Source organism: Rattus norvegicus, chromosome 12 (assembly GCF_036323735.1).
Source record: "Rattus norvegicus strain BN/NHsdMcwi chromosome 12, GRCr8, whole genome shotgun sequence".
NCBI classification, from domain to species: domain Eukaryota; kingdom Metazoa; phylum Chordata; class Mammalia; order Rodentia; family Muridae; genus Rattus; species Rattus norvegicus.
Genome location: NC_086030.1, coordinates 40,954,557 through 40,973,514, shown reverse-complemented (window position 1 = coordinate 40,973,514; position 18,958 = coordinate 40,954,557). Strand labels below are relative to the sequence as shown.

General features: G+C 45.1%; 1 protein-coding gene across 11 annotated transcripts in view; it reads left to right on the top strand.

The window, feature by feature from the left end:
• The window catches only part of Hectd4 (HECT domain E3 ubiquitin protein ligase 4), a 191,353-nt gene that overhangs the window by 18,070 nt on the left and 154,325 nt on the right, over positions 1 to 18,958 (top strand). For all 11 annotated transcript variants that reach the window (XR_010056783.1, XR_010056782.1, XM_039089874.2 and 8 more), the window contains exon 2: positions 14,750 to 15,267. Coding sequence is in view for 9 of the 11 variants with exons in the window: in XM_039089874.2 (XP_038945802.1) it covers positions 14,750 to 15,267 (518 nt within the window). In the remaining 2 variants the exon portion in view is untranslated. The remainder of the gene's footprint in view (positions 1 to 14,749; positions 15,268 to 18,958) is intronic.

The following is an 18,958-nucleotide window of genomic DNA, read 5'->3' as shown; positions in this document are numbered from 1 at the left end:
TCTGTCCACAGCATACCCCATTCGTCTGCTGTCATAGTCTACTGATTTTCCTATGATAATGTCCATTGCTATTAAAAGGGAATTTGTGCTCATTGTATGCATGAGAACGAGATTGAAAAGTCAGCCAGAATTTCTCCATTGCTGCCTTTATTTATTTATTTTAGTTTTTTTTTTTTTTTTCCGGAGCTGGGGACCGAACCCAGGGCCTTGCGCTTCCTAGGCAAGCGGTCTACCACTGAGCTAAATCCCCAACCCCTTTTATTTTAGTTTTTTGAGACAGAGTTTCTTTGTATAGTTCTGACTATCCTAGAAATAGTTTTGTAGGCCACCTTGAACTCACAGAAATCCAGTGATCTCTGCCTCCCAAGTGTTGGGATTAAAGGCTGTTGAAGACATTTTTGTTACTGCTCCTTTTCTCTCTTACACACACACACACACACACACATCATCTATGTGTACATTTGTAATAGAAATAGGATTTTGCTCTCTGTACTGTTTTGTGAGTCTAAACCTTTCCTCTACAGTTCTGTTGGACACATCAGGTGTATCAGAGAGGCCAGATCAAGGACATATTAAAGTCTTCTTCGTGAGATGTGTTTCTCTCAGCCATAAAATTGGTCAGTGCTCTGTTGTGCCTCCACACTGACTTATCCAAATAGAGATGCTGTGCTCACCCCAGTGAAGTGCGGGGCTCTTAATATGCATCCCTTCATAGAATATCTCTCAAGTTTAACAGTTTTATTTATTCCAATCTTTTTTTTTCTGTGCTGTAGTGATTTGACTAAAGATGAAATTTATTATTTTTTAAAAATATTCACTTATTTTTGTGTGTCGTGCCTACATGTATGTGTGTGGGGGCTAGGAGAACGTGTCGGATCCCCTGGAACAGGAGTTATAGACAATGGTGAACTGCCATGTTGTTTTGGTTCTGGGAATTGAACCTAGGTCCTTTGCAAGAGCAGCCCATACTCTTACCCTCTGAGAAAATCCATCAGGTCTCAGTGTGGATTTCATGACCTGTCATCTCCGGTTACACTAAGAAGAGAACTGTTCTGTGGGCGGAGCTCACACCCAGCATTCTATGTATTGTCCTATCACACGCCACACATATAAATGGATGTGTTTATAGGTTCATCTGGCAAGCAGTTGGCACAAGAGCAAACACAGCTTGGGACAACATACTGTCCTTATGTTGTAAGTCAGCAGCTCTCACCACCTGCCATGGGCTCCGCTTTGAGCATCACTGCTTTAGTGTGGTATCTTTCTCCTCAGTGTGAGGAAGCTTGTGAAGCAGAGACCCGCACAGGGAGTTCAGTGTGCTCCCTGCACAGCAGGAGGAACAAACGAAGTGCAAACTGCTTTCTGAAATTTCCTCACCTTATTCCCATTCCAGACTCTTGGCTTTCTTTTATGTTTTTTTTAATTTAATTAATTAGTTTTTTATTTAATAAATTCTTATTTTTTGAGATAGACTCTCTTTAATATAGCCTTAGTTATCCTAGATCCACTTGGTAGATCAGGCTGGTCACAAACTTACAAAGATCCACCTGGCTCTCTGCCTCCTGAGTGCTGGGATTAAAGGTGTGTGGCACCATGCCTAGCCTTCTAAGTTTTATTTATTTATTTTTAACTTCTTAAGCTCTGCAGGGTCTTGCTATATAGTCCAGGCTGGCCTGAATTTCTTGCTTCTCTCCTGCCTCAGCCTCCTGAGTGTTGGAATCACATGGCCAGCTCAGAAATGTATATCCTCTATAATAAATTTATGTATTTGTGGAAAAAGAAAGTAAATACGAAGTTACAATTCAATATTAGTTCCTTTGTAGATACATTAATGTATATTTTATATAGCAAGTACATGTGTTTATGGGAAGACAAACCTAAGGCCTGAACAGCTGAGGCCCACCAAGACTGCAAGCTGTAGTCAGAATGCTAAAATTGGCTCACAGCAGAGTTCATTTGGCATTGCAGTAGTTTCTCCCCAACCCCCACTCTTTTTGGGGGGGGGGACGGCTAAGACCATGTGAAAAAAAAAACAGATTGGGGCTGTAGAAAGGGTGCTGTAAGTCTAGTGGTTGTCATGCAAGTGTGAGGACCTGAGCTTGGCTCCCTAGCCCTACTATTAAAAGAGCAGACACAGCACAGTGGCATGTGTTTGCAGTCCCAACATTGGGCAGGAGAGTCTGATGAGCTCCAGCTCAGTGAAATAAAAAAAGCAGGTCCTAAAAGATAAAGTGGGGAATGATTGAGGAGTCGACTTCTGACCATACACATGTGCAAACACATACACAAACACATACAACACATGTATGTATATACAGTGAGGACAGTCAAGTAGGGCAGCCACTCAACACACCGGTTATTTATTTCCCCACCTCAGAGTTCAGATTGGGGAAGAGAAGACTCGGAGCAGTCACAGGCAGTGTGGGAGCCTCAGTCTTTGCTTCGTGTATGCTGGTCTTCTTAAGATGAGGTTTCTCTGTGTAGCCCTCACTGTCCTGAACTAGCTCTATAGACCAGATTGGCCTCAAACTCACAGATCCGCCTGCCTCAGCGTTGGCTTTTGGCGTGCTGGGACAAGGTGTATGACACCACCACTGGACTTGCTTTCCGTTATTTTTAAAGATTTATTTATTTACTTTATGTATGTGAGTACACTATAGCTGTCTTCAGACACACCAGAAGAGGGTGTCAGGTCTCATTACAGATGGTTGTGAGCCACCATGTGGTTGCTGGGAATTGAACTCAGGACCTCTGAAGAGCAGCCATGCTCTTAACTGCTGAGCCATCTCTCCAGCCCCAGGACTTGCTTTCTGTTTTAAAGTGATCCATCCTTTGTGGAAACCCAAACAGCTTCAACCCGTAGACTTTTTTTTTTTTCCCAACCCGTAGACTCTTACATTTGTGCATTTGCCTGTTGAAGACTACCTGTCTTGTGCTTAAACAGCAACAAAGGCCATTATTTGAAGTTACAGGTTTCATTCTAAATAAAATTTGGCCAGTCTCTATGGGTTAGGAGGTATCTCAAATTGTATCTGGTGAGACCTAGTATGATGTGACAGACATCTGTCACAGAGCCTCTGGTCAAAGCCCAAGGGGATATGGCCTCCAAACTAATTCCCTGGGTGCTGATTAGGAAGCCTGAATAAAAAAAAATGCAAGGAGTGGTTCAGAATGTGGGTCCTGAGCGCAGAAACCAGCCATCAGTGTGATCCTCCCTTCGCACCTGATGTGTGGTTCTCCTGGGGGAAGGCCTGCAGTGAATGGAGCCTTCTTAGTGCAGTTTTGGGTTCTAATCATTGATGGATACTGTTCTTCTGCCCCCATTACTAAGCTTTCTCTGAACACTGTCTTTTTAAAAGATACTTTGTGGGGCTGGAAAGTTGGCCCAGCCGTTAGGAACACTGGTTGCTCTTCCAGAGTCCTGGGTTCAATTTCCAGCACCCATATGGGAGCTTAGAACTCCCATGTGGAGTCTGTAACTCCAGTTCCAGGGGATCTCTCTCACACAAATGCAGGCAAAACACCAATGCACATAAAATAAAAAATAAATCATTAAAAAAACCCGTTGTATATGTGTGTTTGTATATATGTTCATGTGTGTGTAATGCATGTGTCATGGCTCCTGTGTGGAGGCCAGAGGGCAGTCTTAACTGTTGGTCCTTACCTTCTACCTTGTTTGAGACAGGTTCTTTCATTTCCTGTGTCCTCCAGGCTAGCTAGCCCACAAGTCTGGGGACGTTCCTGTCTCTGCTTCCCTTCTCATGGTAGGAGTGCTAAGTTTCCGGGACTTGACACCCACATCGAGCTTCACCTGCATCCTAGGGTCTGAACTCAGCTTGGATTCAAGCACATTACACCCTGAGCCATCTCCCCACTCATCTCCTCCTCTTCCTCCTCCTCTTCCTCCCCCTCTTTTCCCTCCTGCTCCTCCCCTGTCTTCTTTTAATTTGAGACAGGCCTTGCTTTGTAATTCTGGCTATCCTGATACTCTGTATACGGTCCATGCTGACCTTGAACTTGTGGCAGTCTTCTGCCTCTGCCATCAGAGTGCTGGAGTTACAAGTGTGACCACCATGTGCAGTTTCCCTAGGAACTCTTGGTCCTTGTTCCCAAGAGCAGGAAAGACTGCTGTTTGTGTTACACCATACTGAAGTGTTACATGGGTCAGCAAGATGGTTCAGCGGGTAAAGGCATTTGCTACCAAGCCTGAGGAAAGGAACTGAGTCCCATCTTAGGACTTGCATGGTAGAGGTAAAGAATCCATTCTTGTCCTCTGACCTCCACATAAGCATCTCCACAGGAACTTTGCCACATAAATACATAAGCATAGTATGCTTTCTTTTTTATTAAAAATGTGTAAGTTTATTTATGTGTATGAACTTTGTCTGCATGCCTGAGGCTCACACAGATCAGAGAGGGCACCAGATTCCTGAGCCACTGTGTGGGTGCTAGAAACAAAACCTTGTCCTCTACAAGAGCAAGTGCTCTTCACCACTGAGCCAACTTGGCAGCTATTCATTCATTCATTCATTCATTTTTATTTTTTTAAAGATTTATAGGGGTTGGGGATTTAGCTCAGTGGTAGGGCACTTGCCTAGCAAGCGCAAGGCCCTGGGTTCGGTCCCCAGCTCCGAAAAAAAAAAAGATTTATTTATTTTATGTATGTAAGTTTACTGTTGATCTCTTCAGACACACCGGAAGAGGGCATTGGATCCCATCACAGATGGTTGTGAGCCACTATGTGGTTGCTGGGAATTGAACTCAGGACCTCTGGAAGAGCAGTCAGTGCTCTTAGCCGCTGAGCCATCTCTTCAGCCCTACTCCTTATGCAGCTTTTGCTGGCCTGGAACTTGCTATGTAGACCAGGCTTGCTTGAATTCCCAGAGCTCTGCCACTTTAGTGCTGGGATGATAGGTGGGCCCCACTGTACCTGGCTGATTATTTGCATGTATTTATCCTGTATCATTGCTAGACAAATCGTTTGTAACTCAGAAGCGAAGTTGAAAGCAGCGTTAAGATGCATTTTGTCTGAGAGGGTAAGATTCTCTCTCTCTCTCTCTCTCTCTCTTTCTCTCTCTCTCTCTCTCCTTCTCTCTCTCTCTCCTTCTCTCTCTCTCTCTCTCTCTCTCTCTCTCTCTCTCTCACACACACACACACACACACACACACACTCAGCACACTTAAAGAAGATGTGGGACTGCATGGTTGAAATTAAGAGTACTTGGATTGGAGAGATGGCTCAGTGGTTAGAGCACTGACTGCTCTTCCAGAGGTCCTGAGTTCAATTCCCAGCAACCACATGGGGGCTCACAACCATCTGTAATGAGATCCGATGCTCTCTTCTGGTGTGTCTGAAGACAGCTACAGTGTACTCATATACAAAATAAATAAATAAATCTTAAAAAAAAAAAGATCTGGAGAGGTGGGGTCTGGGATCTCCGTCTGGAGAGGTGGCTCAGTGGTTAAGAGCAGTTACTGCTCTTGCAGAAGACAAGGTTTGGTTCCTACACCCTCATGATAGCTCACAGCCATCTGTTACTCCAGTTCCACGGGGCCAGAGATCTCTTGGCCTGGCCTACATGTGGTACACAGACAAATGTACGGACAAACACACAAAATAAAAATAAATAAATCCTTTTTTTTTCTTTTTCTCTCGGAGCTGGGGACTGAACCCAGGGCCTTGCGCTTCCTAGGCAAGCGCTCTACCACTGAGCTAAATCCCCAACCCCCTAAATAAATCCTTTTAAAAAAAGACATTTTTTGTATACTTTACTCTTACTAATTTATGAAAGAAAACTTAAATAATTTAATTGTTCTTATCACAGATGTGCATGTCTGCATATGTGGAGATTAAAGGAAAACTTTGAGAGCACTCTCCTTTCACGTTGGACTTTGGGGATCAATCAGATTGTCAGCCTTGGTGGCAGGTGCTTTTATCTACTGAGTCATTTTGCTGACCTGTAACTGATAAAACTTTTAGAAACATGAAATTATGCTTCCAGATAAGACCACATAAATTGATTCTTTCTCTGCTCACAGATGGGACAGGGCCAGTAGCTAAGCAAGCAGATACTGACAGTGAAGCTTACCCAGTCATGAGTCAGTGTGTACTTTTCAATGTTCAAAGGAGAATGCTTACACTCGGGCTGGTAGTACCAGTATTTTGTGGCAATGTTTAATGCGTCAATTTCACAAGAAGTTTCTGGGTTTTTCCTAGTTTTGCAAAGAAGGGAATTGTGTTCTTTCGGTGGCTTCTCCTGGAGTGTTTCGCTCATTGTCCCCCTCCCCGCCAACAGCATTAAGTCTCAGATAGGAAAGGTACATTTAATTTTAGCTAGTCAGTTAGTTTTCCTGAACATTTGTTCTTTGCTGTCTGAAGTGACAGATGAATCTGAATTCTAAGGGGAAGTCTTTCAATTGAGAAGAACTAGCCAGAGAAGCGATGGTCTCCAGGCAGCTCTCATTCGGCACAGCCGTGAGTAGAAACGGAGACAGGCCTAAACCCATGGCCTGAAGCAGGCAGTGCTTCTGTTTCTTAGAAGTCCTTAGTGGGGTGCCATGGTCATAAGGGATCTTGACTGAGTCATGCTCTTGCCTAACACAGCCCAGCAATCAGCACACATGGGTGTAGATGCACGCAGTGCCCCTGACTTGGTAATCATCTGTACGTGGTACTCACTCTGGGTTCCTTGTCCAAGTTAGAGCCTGACCGCAGACACTGGGGCAAGGCCAGGTCTCAAAGAGAAGTGCAGAGCTGGAGTGCATTTGGAAGGGCGTCTACTCATATCCAGTGATCTTCTGTTTTGCTCTGGTTGAGGGGGAAATGTGTCTGCTGCAGGGTAGCACTGTTTGTCCTTTGCTCATTCAATATCTGTCAAATAGTGGCACTTAATAGTGTCAGGTTCTCTGGAACTTAGAGATGTGTTTGGGGTTCAGAGTGGACTAAATTATAAGATGTAACGATAGAATGTGAGATGGTTTTGGATGCTCTTTTGCAGTAATATAGTCAGTGCTGTCGAGTGATTGATTGCCGTGTGCTCTGCATCAGGATTTAGAAACCTTCCGAGCAGCTCCTTCAGTGCTGGAGACATACAGATGGACGGAGCGGGACGTTATCCTTGAAGACTTTATAATCGTACAAATCCTCTGGCAGCTAACAGTTATCTCTGTATGCGTGTTCAGCATGTGATTAGTATGTCTCCTGTGTGAGAGTCTGAGGAGGGAAAGGTTTCACTGAGGTGTTGTGTATCTCTTGTGGGGAAGCCGTCTCATCATGTGGGATGGCAGCAGCTAGCCTTGCAGGCACTGTCTCAGGTGGTCACTGCAGACCAGAGTTTCCAACCTCAGCACCGTGGTTGACATTTGGGCCAGATAGTTCTTGGTTGTAGGGCTGGCCTGTACATTATGAAGTTTCCTAAGTTGATGGTCTCTGTCTGTTACCTGCTGGTAGCGCCTCTGTACTTGGGATAACCAGAAATGGCTTTTCTAGGGCTGGCCCACTCCTTTCTTCTATAGGCTCTACTCTTCCCCCAGACAGCAGGTGGCCCTTTGTAAGACAGTGATCACAGCAATACCCCAGGCCTGGCTTATGCATCAACTCTTGGGCTCTTTTTTTTTTTTTTTTTTAAATAAGAATTATTTATTTATTATAAGTATACTGTAGCTATGTTCAGACACACCAGAAGAGGGCATCGGATCCCATTACAGATGGTTTTGAGCCACCATGTGGTTGCTGGGAATTGAACTCAGAACCTCTGGAAGAGCAGTCAGTGTCCCTAACCGCTGAGCCATCCCTCCAGCCCCCAGCTCTTGGTCTCTTTATATCTTATGCTGAGCATATACTCATTATATGGGGTAGAGCTATGTCTCCAGACAAACCATTGAATTCTTTTCAACAGTGAACTCAGTGACCACATTCTGCTTTCCAGGACGGGATAATAGCTACTATAGACTGCAGTGGTTTTTTTAGTATTATATACATGAAGAGTGTGTATATGGCATATACATATATAATGCATATGCCATAAACACACTCTTCGTGGTATATAATTTGCATCGTATGTGCATGTGTGTGTGATATTTCCCCTTCCTTTTGAAAAAAAATTATTTTTTTCAGCCCCATTTTACATTTAAAGAAGTAGAGTGAGGTGTGGTGACGCACACTCTAATCCCAGCACATGGGAGTGGAGGCAGGAGGGCAGATCTCTGAGTTTGAGGGCAGCCTCATCTATATGGTGAGTTCCAGGCCAGCCCTGGCTCAAAGCAGTAACAAGGATGTAAGTCCTCACCAGAGTCTTCAGAACCCCATGGTCTCCACATCGCCCTTTCTCATCCTTAGAAACACTGTTGAATTTCCTTTTTTTTCTTCCTTTTTCCTTGCAGTCTCATCATGTTCTGCACAAACCCCTAAGTAACAGAGTGGGGTTCGTGTATTTTTGAGGTTTCGTTGTATAAGCCGTCTGCCATGTGACATTTGGGCTGTTTCTGGCTTCTTGTGTTAAGAACCTTCCATGTTGTGCACTTCTGTTCTTTTTGCTGCATGCCTCTCTGTCTGCAGGCATGACTGAGGACACTGGGGCTGAGCTCGTCAGCAGTGGGGCTGTGACTCTCCTCCTGCATGCACACGTGTTTCTGTGGAAAACCATTTAGGAGTAGTCAACAGCTTCGTGTTGCTTGCTGAACAGTGAGCCCTTACGATAAAAGAACCAACCCTGGGGCACAGGCCTTCAATCTCAGCTACTTGAGGGGGAGAGGCTGGATGATTGCAAATTCAAGGGTTGCAGAATAGGTTCAAGTCTAGCCTAGACAACTAAGTGAAATCTCCCCCACCCCCGCCATCATCATCATCATCGTTATCGTTGTCGTCATCATCATCATCATCAAATTATTTTATTGCAAAATCCTCTCAGGCAGCCCAGGCTAGTTGTGAACTTGCTGTATAGCCAAGGCTGACTTTAAATTCCTGATTCTCCTGCTCCCATCTCTCAAATACAAGAATTACACATATGTCCCATTTATGCCAGGTTTCAAGGCCATGTCTCCAAATAAAAGTGTATAAAAAGGGTTTGGGGGTACAGCTTGGTGCAGATTGCTGGTCTGGCAAGTGTGAGGCTCTAGGTTCCATCCTCAGTTCCTGAGTACTAGGCGGAAGACTCTCACCTTGGATCCTGTAATTGTGTGTCACTCTCTAAGGAAAAAAGGAGTCTTTGCAGCCGCAGTAGGCATTAGATACAATCAGGCAGGCACACTTACAAGAGAGGCAGAGGGAGACTCCCTTCCCAGATAACTGAGGCAGAGATTGAAGGAGTACAGCCACCAGCCCAGGAATGCTGGCTGGAAAGGAAGCTACAAAAGAAAGAGACTCTGTTGGAGATGCTGGCAGAGCTGTAGATGTTAGCCCCAGGAGAGTGATCTGGGACGCTAACCTGCAAACTGTTTAAGATCTGTTGTCTTAAACATCTGTGCTGACTTGTTAGAGCAGCTACAAGAAATCAGTGAGGTGCATTTTCTTCCTTTTTAAGCTTTTATAACAGGGTTTTCATATGCCTGGCCTGGAACTTGGCTATGTAGAACAGACTGGCCTTGAACTTCCAGAGATCCACTTCCCTTCCGCCTCCCAAGGGCTTTATCTTTTATGTTTCATCAGTAGGACAGTTCACTAAACAATTCTGCAAAAGTCATACAAATCATTGTTGTGTTAGGTTTTTGGGACAATGACTCAGTGAACAGACCAAGTTGTTCTGGGACTTCAGGCGCATGTCTCCATGCCTGATTTAAACTTACTTGATATGTATCTGTCCTTACTGTTTTGGCAAAAATATCCTTTCTTCAAATGGGCTGTTCTTTATTTCTTTTCCTCCACACCACTGTTCTGCTAAGGATCTTGCTCTAGCTGAGTGCTCTCTTCGTTGAGCTAGACTCCTACTCCTGCACTAGTTTTTTTTCCAAAGAAATATGCAAATAATCAGTAAGCCCATGAAAAGATGTTGAACATCATTAGTGATCAGAGAAATGTAGATCAAGCCACGGGAGATCCTAGAGCACGGACTAGCATGGCTCTGGTGAGAAGAGGTGGAGAGAGCAGAGTTAGGTGCTGTGTGGAAAAGTTGGGATCCTCACACACTGAATGCAGTGTGAAATGGGGCAGCCATCTGCGATGACAGGCTATGGGTCGTCCCGTGGATGGCATGGTCAGCCCTAGTCTTAGGGTTATAACATGGTGAATGAAAGCATGTCTACACCACCTGCAGATGGATGGTCATGGCAGCTTCTTCATTAGTGCCACCGTGGCCATCTACTGCTGAAGGTAAACAGATGTGGGTCTGTACAGGGTGCTAAGGGAGACCTGCTGTGAAATGTCAGGAACAAACGACTATAGGGATTTAAGCAGGCTGTCCCAGAGCTGGATCATTTGGAAAATGGGGTGTGATTGTATTAGATGCATGGTTTCTTGTGGGAGAGGTGGTGACAGTGGCCTACCGTGGGACTGTACAGTAGGGCTTTGGTAAAGGTCCACACAAGGACTCTGAGGTAGACTGTGAACTCTTAGCCCCTTATGAACTTTCTGCTCCTGATTCAGGGCAGTAGAGGCCCTGTCTTCCTCTTGTACATGGTAGCCTTTGTGTTTCGGTGAAGCAGCTCCATCATCTCATTTTCTGTAGGCCACGCACCCCCACTTCTCTAAACATTTCTCCTGCGACATATTCTCCACGTTAGTTGGGTCATCCCCTTCACATACTCTCTGTAGTTTCTTAAGATCATCTTAAAGTATGGTGTTTGAAAGTAAACAAGAGGGGCTGGAGAGGTGGCTCAGCGGTTAAGAGCACCGGCTGCTCTTCCAGAGGTCCTGAGTTCAATTCCCAGCAACCACATGGTGGCTCACAACCATCTGTAATGGGATCTGGTGCCCTCTTCTGGTGTGTCTGAGGACAGACTGTGCTCTTCTTAACAGCTGAGCTCTCTCTCTAGCCTCTAAGGTGGAACAGATGCTGGTTAGGTGAAGGCCCTTTTGGAGACTAGGATCTGATGAGAGTGAATTTGAATGAACATGTGTCTAAGTGGGTGTGGGGCCATGCAGCTTAAGGGCTGGGTTCAGTAGATTTAGTGATCCACCCTGAGTTTCGGCTTCCCCATTAGAGATGGGATGCTACCCTTCCAATCATTCATCTGATTCATGGGCCTTTTTGGTCTTCTTTGAACTTCCCAAATACTTTCCCATAGCAGGAACAATGGTAGAAGAATCAGCAAAATGGATTAAGAAGTCAATTTGTGAAGGTTCAAAACCTAAAACTACTTAAAAATTTAGCGAGGCTGTAAGTCCACCAGTTGACCTTTGAACTAATGGACGGTTCACCTGATGAGCTGACTTGGTTAATGTGCCACAGTGGGGCACAGTACATAAAATAATGGGGCTTGTCTCTCTGGTTAGAACCATCATTTCTTTCCAGAGACTCGAGAACTCTAGTGTTCTAATGGTTCACAACACACAGTGTCTGTGGAGTGTTTTTTCATTTTGCTTCCTACCCTTCCTCCCAAGCAGGAGCAAAGTCAGCCCATGCAGCGGATGGGGAGTAGAGCAGTTCCTATGGTGCTGGAGACAACTCTGTCATGTGTCTCCTAGACTTGCAGTTTATCCATTTCTGTTACTGGTGCTTGACTATGAGATATTTAGAAATTTTATTTTGATTAAAGAAATCAACTCTAATCATGACTTTAAAAAAATGTCTCCACTCCTTTAAAAAGACTGTGTGGGGTTGGGGATTTAGCTCAGTGGTAGAGCGCTTGCAAACGCAAGGCCCTGGGTTCAGTCCCCAGCTCCGAAAAAAAGAAAAAAAAAAAAGACTGTGTGTCTGTGACTGTGTGTGTGCATATCTCTGTGTGTATCTCTGTGTATGTATGCTTGTGTGTGTGTGTGTGTGTGTGTGTGTGTGTGTGATTGTACATGCATATCATGCATGCAGTTGCCCATGGAGGCCAGAGAGAGTTAGATCCCCTGGCAGTGGAGTTTCAGGCAAGTGTGAGTTATCTGATGGGGATGCTGGCTGCCAAACCTGGGTCTTCACCGAAAGCAGTAACCACTCTTTCCTGCTGAGCCAACTTCGCAGCCCAGCTTGTTTATGTTTTGAGGAAGTCTTATGTAACTAGACTGGCCACAATCTCACTATGTGGCCTCCTTCTGTACCCCAGTGCTGGGCTCACAGGTGTACATCACCTCACCTGCACATGTAAATATCCTGACTTTAACTACTGAATCTTGGTCAAATCAGACTTTCCCACAAAGAATATTTTTCTCCCTTCTATTAGACCCTTCAGAATAACTGTTATCTTAGTTTAAAAATCCATTCTCAAATATAATAATAAAATTGCGTCAAAGCTGAGAGTTCCTTTGGAAGTTCCTTCCTTAACTGGGTGACTGTAGCATTTACTGCTAAAGTACTCGCTGACCATTATGACTAAGGGTGACAGAGAGCTTCCCTTTTCTTTAAGTAGCCTTCCCTGTTTAAAAAAGAAAAATATTAATTTTCTAATGACATTTTTGTCAGGAGCAGTTACTGAGAGCAGTGGTTTTATATAAGGACCTGAGACAAGTCCTTCAGTATTCCCAAGTATGAGAATAGAAGGCCCCTGAAGCTGATTTACTAAAACCGGAAGGTTGAAAAGCTGTAGGAAATGGCTTTGGGCCATGACCTTCAAACTGGAGGATCTGAGAGTGGACGGGCTGCAGGAGAGGGTGCCGAGTAAGGCATGGGCAGCTCTGGACGATGCCAAGCCTTGTGACGAGCCACTGCCACTGAAGTGCATCCACCATGCGAGGCTGGATTCATTATAACTTCATTTTGTGATTCCTTACACAGTTCGACTCCTGAATATACAGTCCACTTGTGTACACTTTTACTTCTGTGCACTGTTCATCTACTCAGGGGATCAGAAGTAACTAGTAAAAAATTCAATACAGGCATTCTAAACTCAGGAATCAAAAAGCAATTGAGTATCATTAAATCCAGTAATTTATTCTTATTAGAAATCTACAGCATTAAAAAAGGAAAAAATTAAATCTAGAACATTGTTTCTGAAATACATGGTTAAGAATGAAAGAATCTTTAGTTAACTCCAACTATAAATAAATATATATATAAGATAGTTGACATAAATAATAACAATATAAGCTCAAAATGTAATATTTAATATAAGTAATAAGTATAATAAAGCTATAAAATCTGTTGTATATTTATGTAAAAATTCTATGGGGCTGGAGAGATGGCTCAGTGGTTAAGAGCACTGACTGCTCTTCCAGAGGTCCTGAGCTCAATTCCCAGCAACCACATGGTGGCTCAACTCTGTCTGCCTCTGCAGATTTATACTAGTAAGCTAGAGCACTGGGCCAGTGCTGGGGAAAGGTAGAAGGCAGAGGCTTGGAGAAAAGCAAAGACATTTTTGCATTCTGGATGTTTGTACCACGTTCCCTCCTCCCTCTTTCCCTTCCTTTGGACTGGCCTTGAACTCACCGTCCCGCCCGGGTCTCCACTGGGTGCTGAGATTATTGGCCAGTACCGCTGGCTGTTTTGGGGACTCTGGTCTCTGGTTATGTATGCATGCATGTTTACATGTGTATGTACATTTGGTGCTGAGGATTTTACCAAAGCAGCTAAGCATGAGTTCTACTGTGAGGCATCGTTCTTGGTGCTCTGTTCTGGAGTTTGAAAGGAGCAAACAGAAAAGCCTGCATCTCCATCAGTGAAGAACTAAGTTTACAATTCAAGTGTTCAGTTTGGTTCAAATGGGATGGAAATACATGTATATATACATACATATACACACATACATATCTATTTATCAATTTGTCCATCTGTCTGTCTATATTTGAAACTGGGTTTCTCTTGTGTAGCCTTGGCTGTCCTGAAACTCACTCTGTAGACCAGGCTGGCCTCAAACTCAGAAGAGATCTGTCTGCCCCTGCCTCTGTTCCCTCTGTCCTCACTGCTCCCACTGACCCTGCTGCCCCTGCTGCCCCTGCTGCCCCCTCTGCCTCTGCCTCTGCCTCCTGAATACAGGGATTAAATGTGTGTGCTACTACTGCCTGGATAGAATGGAAATAAGTTGGTTTGGTTTTTTTTTTTTTTTTTTTTTTTTGGAGCTGGGGACTAAACCCAGGGCCTTGCGTTTGCTAAGCAAGCGCTCTACCACTGAGCTAAATCCCCAACCCCTGGAAATAAGTTTTGATGTGACTATTTTTACTTTTAGAATTATTTTTGATTTGTTTTTCTTTATGTGTTGTTTATGTCGTATGTGTTGGGGGCAGAGGTTGACATCAAGTGTCTTCTTTGACTGCTTTCAACTTTATACATTGAGATGGTGTCTCCTAGCTGAACCCAGAACTGTCTATTTCGGTAGTCTAGGTAGCCGGCCTGCCCCATCATGGCTCTGCATTTGCTTCCCAAGCGCTCTAGGATACAGGTGTCAGCTACCTCTCCTAGTGTTTATGAGGAAGGTGGGGGCCCTGTCTCTGGTTCTCACACGGATAGGGTACGCACTTACCCACTGAGCTGTTGCCTTAGCCTCTTGTTTTGCTCTTTTGAAAAGGGTGCCACTCTGTAGCCCAGGCTGTGGATCTTAAATTCCTGAGAGCTAGAATTGAAGGTGGGAGCCACCTACCCAGCACTGTGCGTTCTTTGTAGTCCACTGAGCATGTTTGCTCCAGTAACGTCTCTGGGAAGGTAGTGCATAACCACTTCTCTATTATTTTTTGTAGATTTTAACATTTGAGACCAAAAACCCAACGGAATTAGCAGAACGTTTGCGCTCTGTTTGTGGGAACCAGAGCAATGCCTATGCCCGCCTGCTGGAATACCGCCTGAACGCCTTGCGTGGACTGTGGAATGCCCAGCGCCAGCTGGCCCTGGAGGAGCAACACGAAAGGGAAGGCTCAGGTGATGAAGAGACCTTGGCCCTGCTCAAGCGGCAGGGCTTGCTGCAGCAACCCGAACAAGCGCCCTTCACGTCCCGGGTGGGCCTCCTGTTGGTCTTCCCCCTCATTCAGTCCCAGAGTAGAACAGACCCTTCCCTCTGTAACATAACTGCTGAGGTGCTACTAAACTGCCTGCGGGACTGTCAGCCTCTGAGCCTGACCAAGGAGCCTGCTGACTGTCTCAGTGGGATAGAAACCTTGCTGTGCTCTTGGCTGGAGGAGACCTCGGACACAGGCCGACACATCCCCCACAAGCAGAAGGAGAATGCTGCTGCTGCCCTGGTGGCGTTGGCGTGTGCCAGGTAAGGAAGACGATACAACACGCCGCCTGGCGACCCTGTACTTGCCCCAGGTGTAGTTCCTGGTACCCAGCATGCACTGTGTCTCAGTGTTGCATGTCACAGCTGCGGTCATGCATGTGATGGGTCCAGGTTTTGGTGTGCTGCTTTGCTGTGATGACAGACAGCCCGGAGTAGCAGCCTTGCCTCAGCTGATGGCTCTCGGGTGGCCCCTCTTCAGCGTCAGCAGAGGGTGCTATATCTACATTTCCTTAAGGAGAGGCAAAATGGTGTTAGAGACATTCATTTGGGTTTGTTTGTTTGTTTGTTTGTTTGTTTTTTAATGTTTGTCAATAAAGGATGTCAACAAGTTACAAGATTGAATTCTCACCTGGTCACAAGACTAAGTGTATTTCTGGACTCCCATTTTATATATTCTTTTTTTTTTTTTTTTTTTTTTTTTTGTTCTTTTTTTTTTCGGAGCTGGGGACCGAACCCAGGGCCTTGCGCTTCCTAGGTAAGCGCTCTACCACTGAGCTAAATCCCCAGCCCCTATATTCTTAAACTTTACCTTTATTGTGTGGGGTGTGTGCATATGACATATGTGAATGTGGAGGTCAGAGGACAACTTTCAGAGGACTCATTTCTCTTCTTCCACCATGTAGGGTCTGGGGATGGAATTCTGGTCATAAGGATGGTGGGGAGCATCATCCCCTGCTTGCCTGCTGAAAGGATATCTCTGTGTATGTAAGGATGTAGGAGCATGTTGTCCTCTGTGCCAATGTGATTGACACTGTCACTAGGAAACCCGCTTGGAATTGCTCCCTCCCCACCGTGGGGCGATCCCACTGAGGTGCTCAGGCTGGTCTGCAGTTGGCAGTTCTCTCGCCCAGTGACCTCACATGTGTGAGGAGGAAGTTCCTGCCTGTCTCTCAGGGAATTTTCTAGGAACCAGCTACAAACATGGCCTGCCTATCTGCTGCCACTCACTCGTTTTTCTTACTTAGAATTTCTGGGAGTGGGGAGGGAGGCAGAGGAGGAAGGACAGGGTGAGATCATCCTTCTTTAAACCCAGTCATATGTGGAGAAATTCTTCTTGCAAAAGGATTTCTCTTTCTGGCCTCCAAATTGACCTTTAGTTGACTGAATATCTCTCTGTCTGTCTAAGTATTTACTTAACTATTATTTTGGCTTTTCAAGACAGGGTTTCTCTGCACATCTCTGGATGCCCTGGAACTCAGGGCATGGCCTTGAACTCAGAGACCTGCCTGCCTCTGCCTCTTGAGTGCTGAGATTAAAGGCCTGTTCAACCACTGCCCAGGTTTCCAGTTATTTTTTAAAGGCAGGGTAGCATCGTCCTATACCGTCAGCTTCTTTACCTGGAGCGAACTGTTACAGGTTGATCTAGGTTCCTGAAGATTGTAGCCAACTTTGCAAACTCTGACATGAGCTTCACTCTAGAGACACTGGTGTCACTCTGACACAGAAATGGGACTGTAAGGGCTTCAGGGTAGATTGATTGATTTTTATGCATATGGAAAAGTTCCATTTTGAGAAAATTCCCACTTAGTACTATCTTTAGGCAGGATGTTGGGACTAATCAACCCTTTAGTTTTGAGCTTTTCATTATTAAACATTGGATAATTAAACTCACTTTTAAATTATGAATCAGAATTCATTCCAATCGCAGATAGTTATTAAAATGGTTGTGTGTTTGAGATTCCTAATTCTATTTGGCACAAATGTGAAATGAATATTCGTCCTCCTCTACCTCAGCTTTCTCTCATCTGCCTCAGGCTTCTCTTCCTCTTCCTCTTCTCTTCCTCCTCCTCTTCCATTATGCTTGTTTATAGGAGCACCTTACCAATGCTTAAGTCACTGAAGAGAATGTTTTTCCTTCCCACAGCAACCATTAAGTGCCTATAGATCCTCCTCAGCAGCCTCCTCAGCTCCTCTCCATGCCCATGACCAATGTGGATGGTCCAGTCTTGTGTAGGTCTCACAGGCAGTCAACAGCAGCTGTGACTTTATGATGGTGCGGTCATGTTACTCAGAAGACACTGTCCCCCAGCAACCCATTTCTTCCCAGCACTGTCTTTGTGCCCTTTTATCAGGACCTTCCCTGAGCCTTGGAGGAGTAACGTAGATAGTAACGTAGAGAGTAACATAGATGTCCCATTTAGGGCTGAGCATCCAACAGCTACTTATTCTCAGTACTGCACCCAGTTCTGAGTGTTTAGCTGATATCCAATGCAGAATGAAGCTTTTCCGACCAAAGTTGACAGCAGCATTAAGCCTTGAGCACGAACATAAATATTTAGAAGGTAATTTGGTGGGTACAACTTGTCCATAACAAAACAACCATAGCAACTTTCCCATGAAGACCTAGTGTCTTCCCAGCCACAGGCCTTTGATCAGGTTTGTTGTACCAAATGTGAATCCCTTCTGTGGATCCCCTCCCCCTCCCCCTCCCCCCCTCCCCTTTCATCATCTTGCGGGGCAGGTCTTCAGGGTTGTACTTGGATTCACAGCTGAATTGGCAGTGTTGATGGCTTTTCTCCCAGGAGCCTACCTGCTACAGTCCAGCACCTTGAAAGCTAGCCCGCAGGGTGGAAGGTTCCAGTTTCTCCTGCATTTAGGAGAAAAGTGTGTGTGTGTGTCTGTGTGTGTGTGTGTGTGTGTTTGTGTGTGTCTTATGACTATATCAATCTAACATTTTCCTTTTGTTTTCAGCTTTTTAAAGATAGGGTCCCCCTATGTAAACCAGGGCTGTCAGGGAGACCATGGCTATCCCATCTCTGCTGTGTTCACAGCGTTAGCCTCCACGCCTGGCTTACCATGATGCTTGTCTACCAACTCTCTGACATGTAGAGCCTTGCTAAGTCTTAGGCTATGAAGATTCAAGTCTCTAATTTTACAGAGTGGCAGTTGACTGCAGACCCTTCATGCTCACTGATTATCTGCCAGGCAGGCGTTCTCTCCTGGGCTCAAACTGGTGAGCAGGTAGAGAGATTCCTGTAAGAGTGAGGAAGGCGGCCTCATGCACGTAACAAAATTTCAGAGAGTGATCAGCAGGGAAAAAAGGCAGGATGGGTGTTTTTAAAAATGCTTTTAGAGTTATTTACTTTGTGTGTATGGTGTTTTGCATGCATGAATGTGTGTGTGCTTGGTGCCTGCAGAGACCAGAAGGCAGCGATGTATCCCCTGCGACTAGAGTTAACAGTGGTTGTGAGCCATCATGTGAGTGCGGAACCCAAGCCTCTGCAAGAGCAGGAAGCGCTCTTAACTACTGAGCTGTCTCTCCAGGTCTAAGGTTTGGTAGACAGTGGCTGAGTGGAGGTGGGGAAGGATTGACCGGGTACCTAGCATTTAAACTGTAAAGAACTAGCATAAGAGCCAACAGCATAGAGCCCACAGAAGAGCGCAGCAAGTGGAAAAGAAGCAGGGTCCTTGGACTGTAATGGAAGACTGGAAGAGATAGGAGATGAGGTCGGTCTAGCCTAGATCATATATGGGTTGAGAACCATTGAAGAATTTTACATATTCCTCTTAAAAATGGGACTAAACCCAGCAGGCTAGAATGCTGTACAGCTAGTGGCTCACCTTCTCCAAATGTTGGTGCCGTTGTCCCTGTGTGTCTTGGTGCTCTCCCAGGGCACTGTGCCTGTTGAGCAGATGAAGGAAGAAAAATTGACAGGGCTTAGGTGACAGTTGT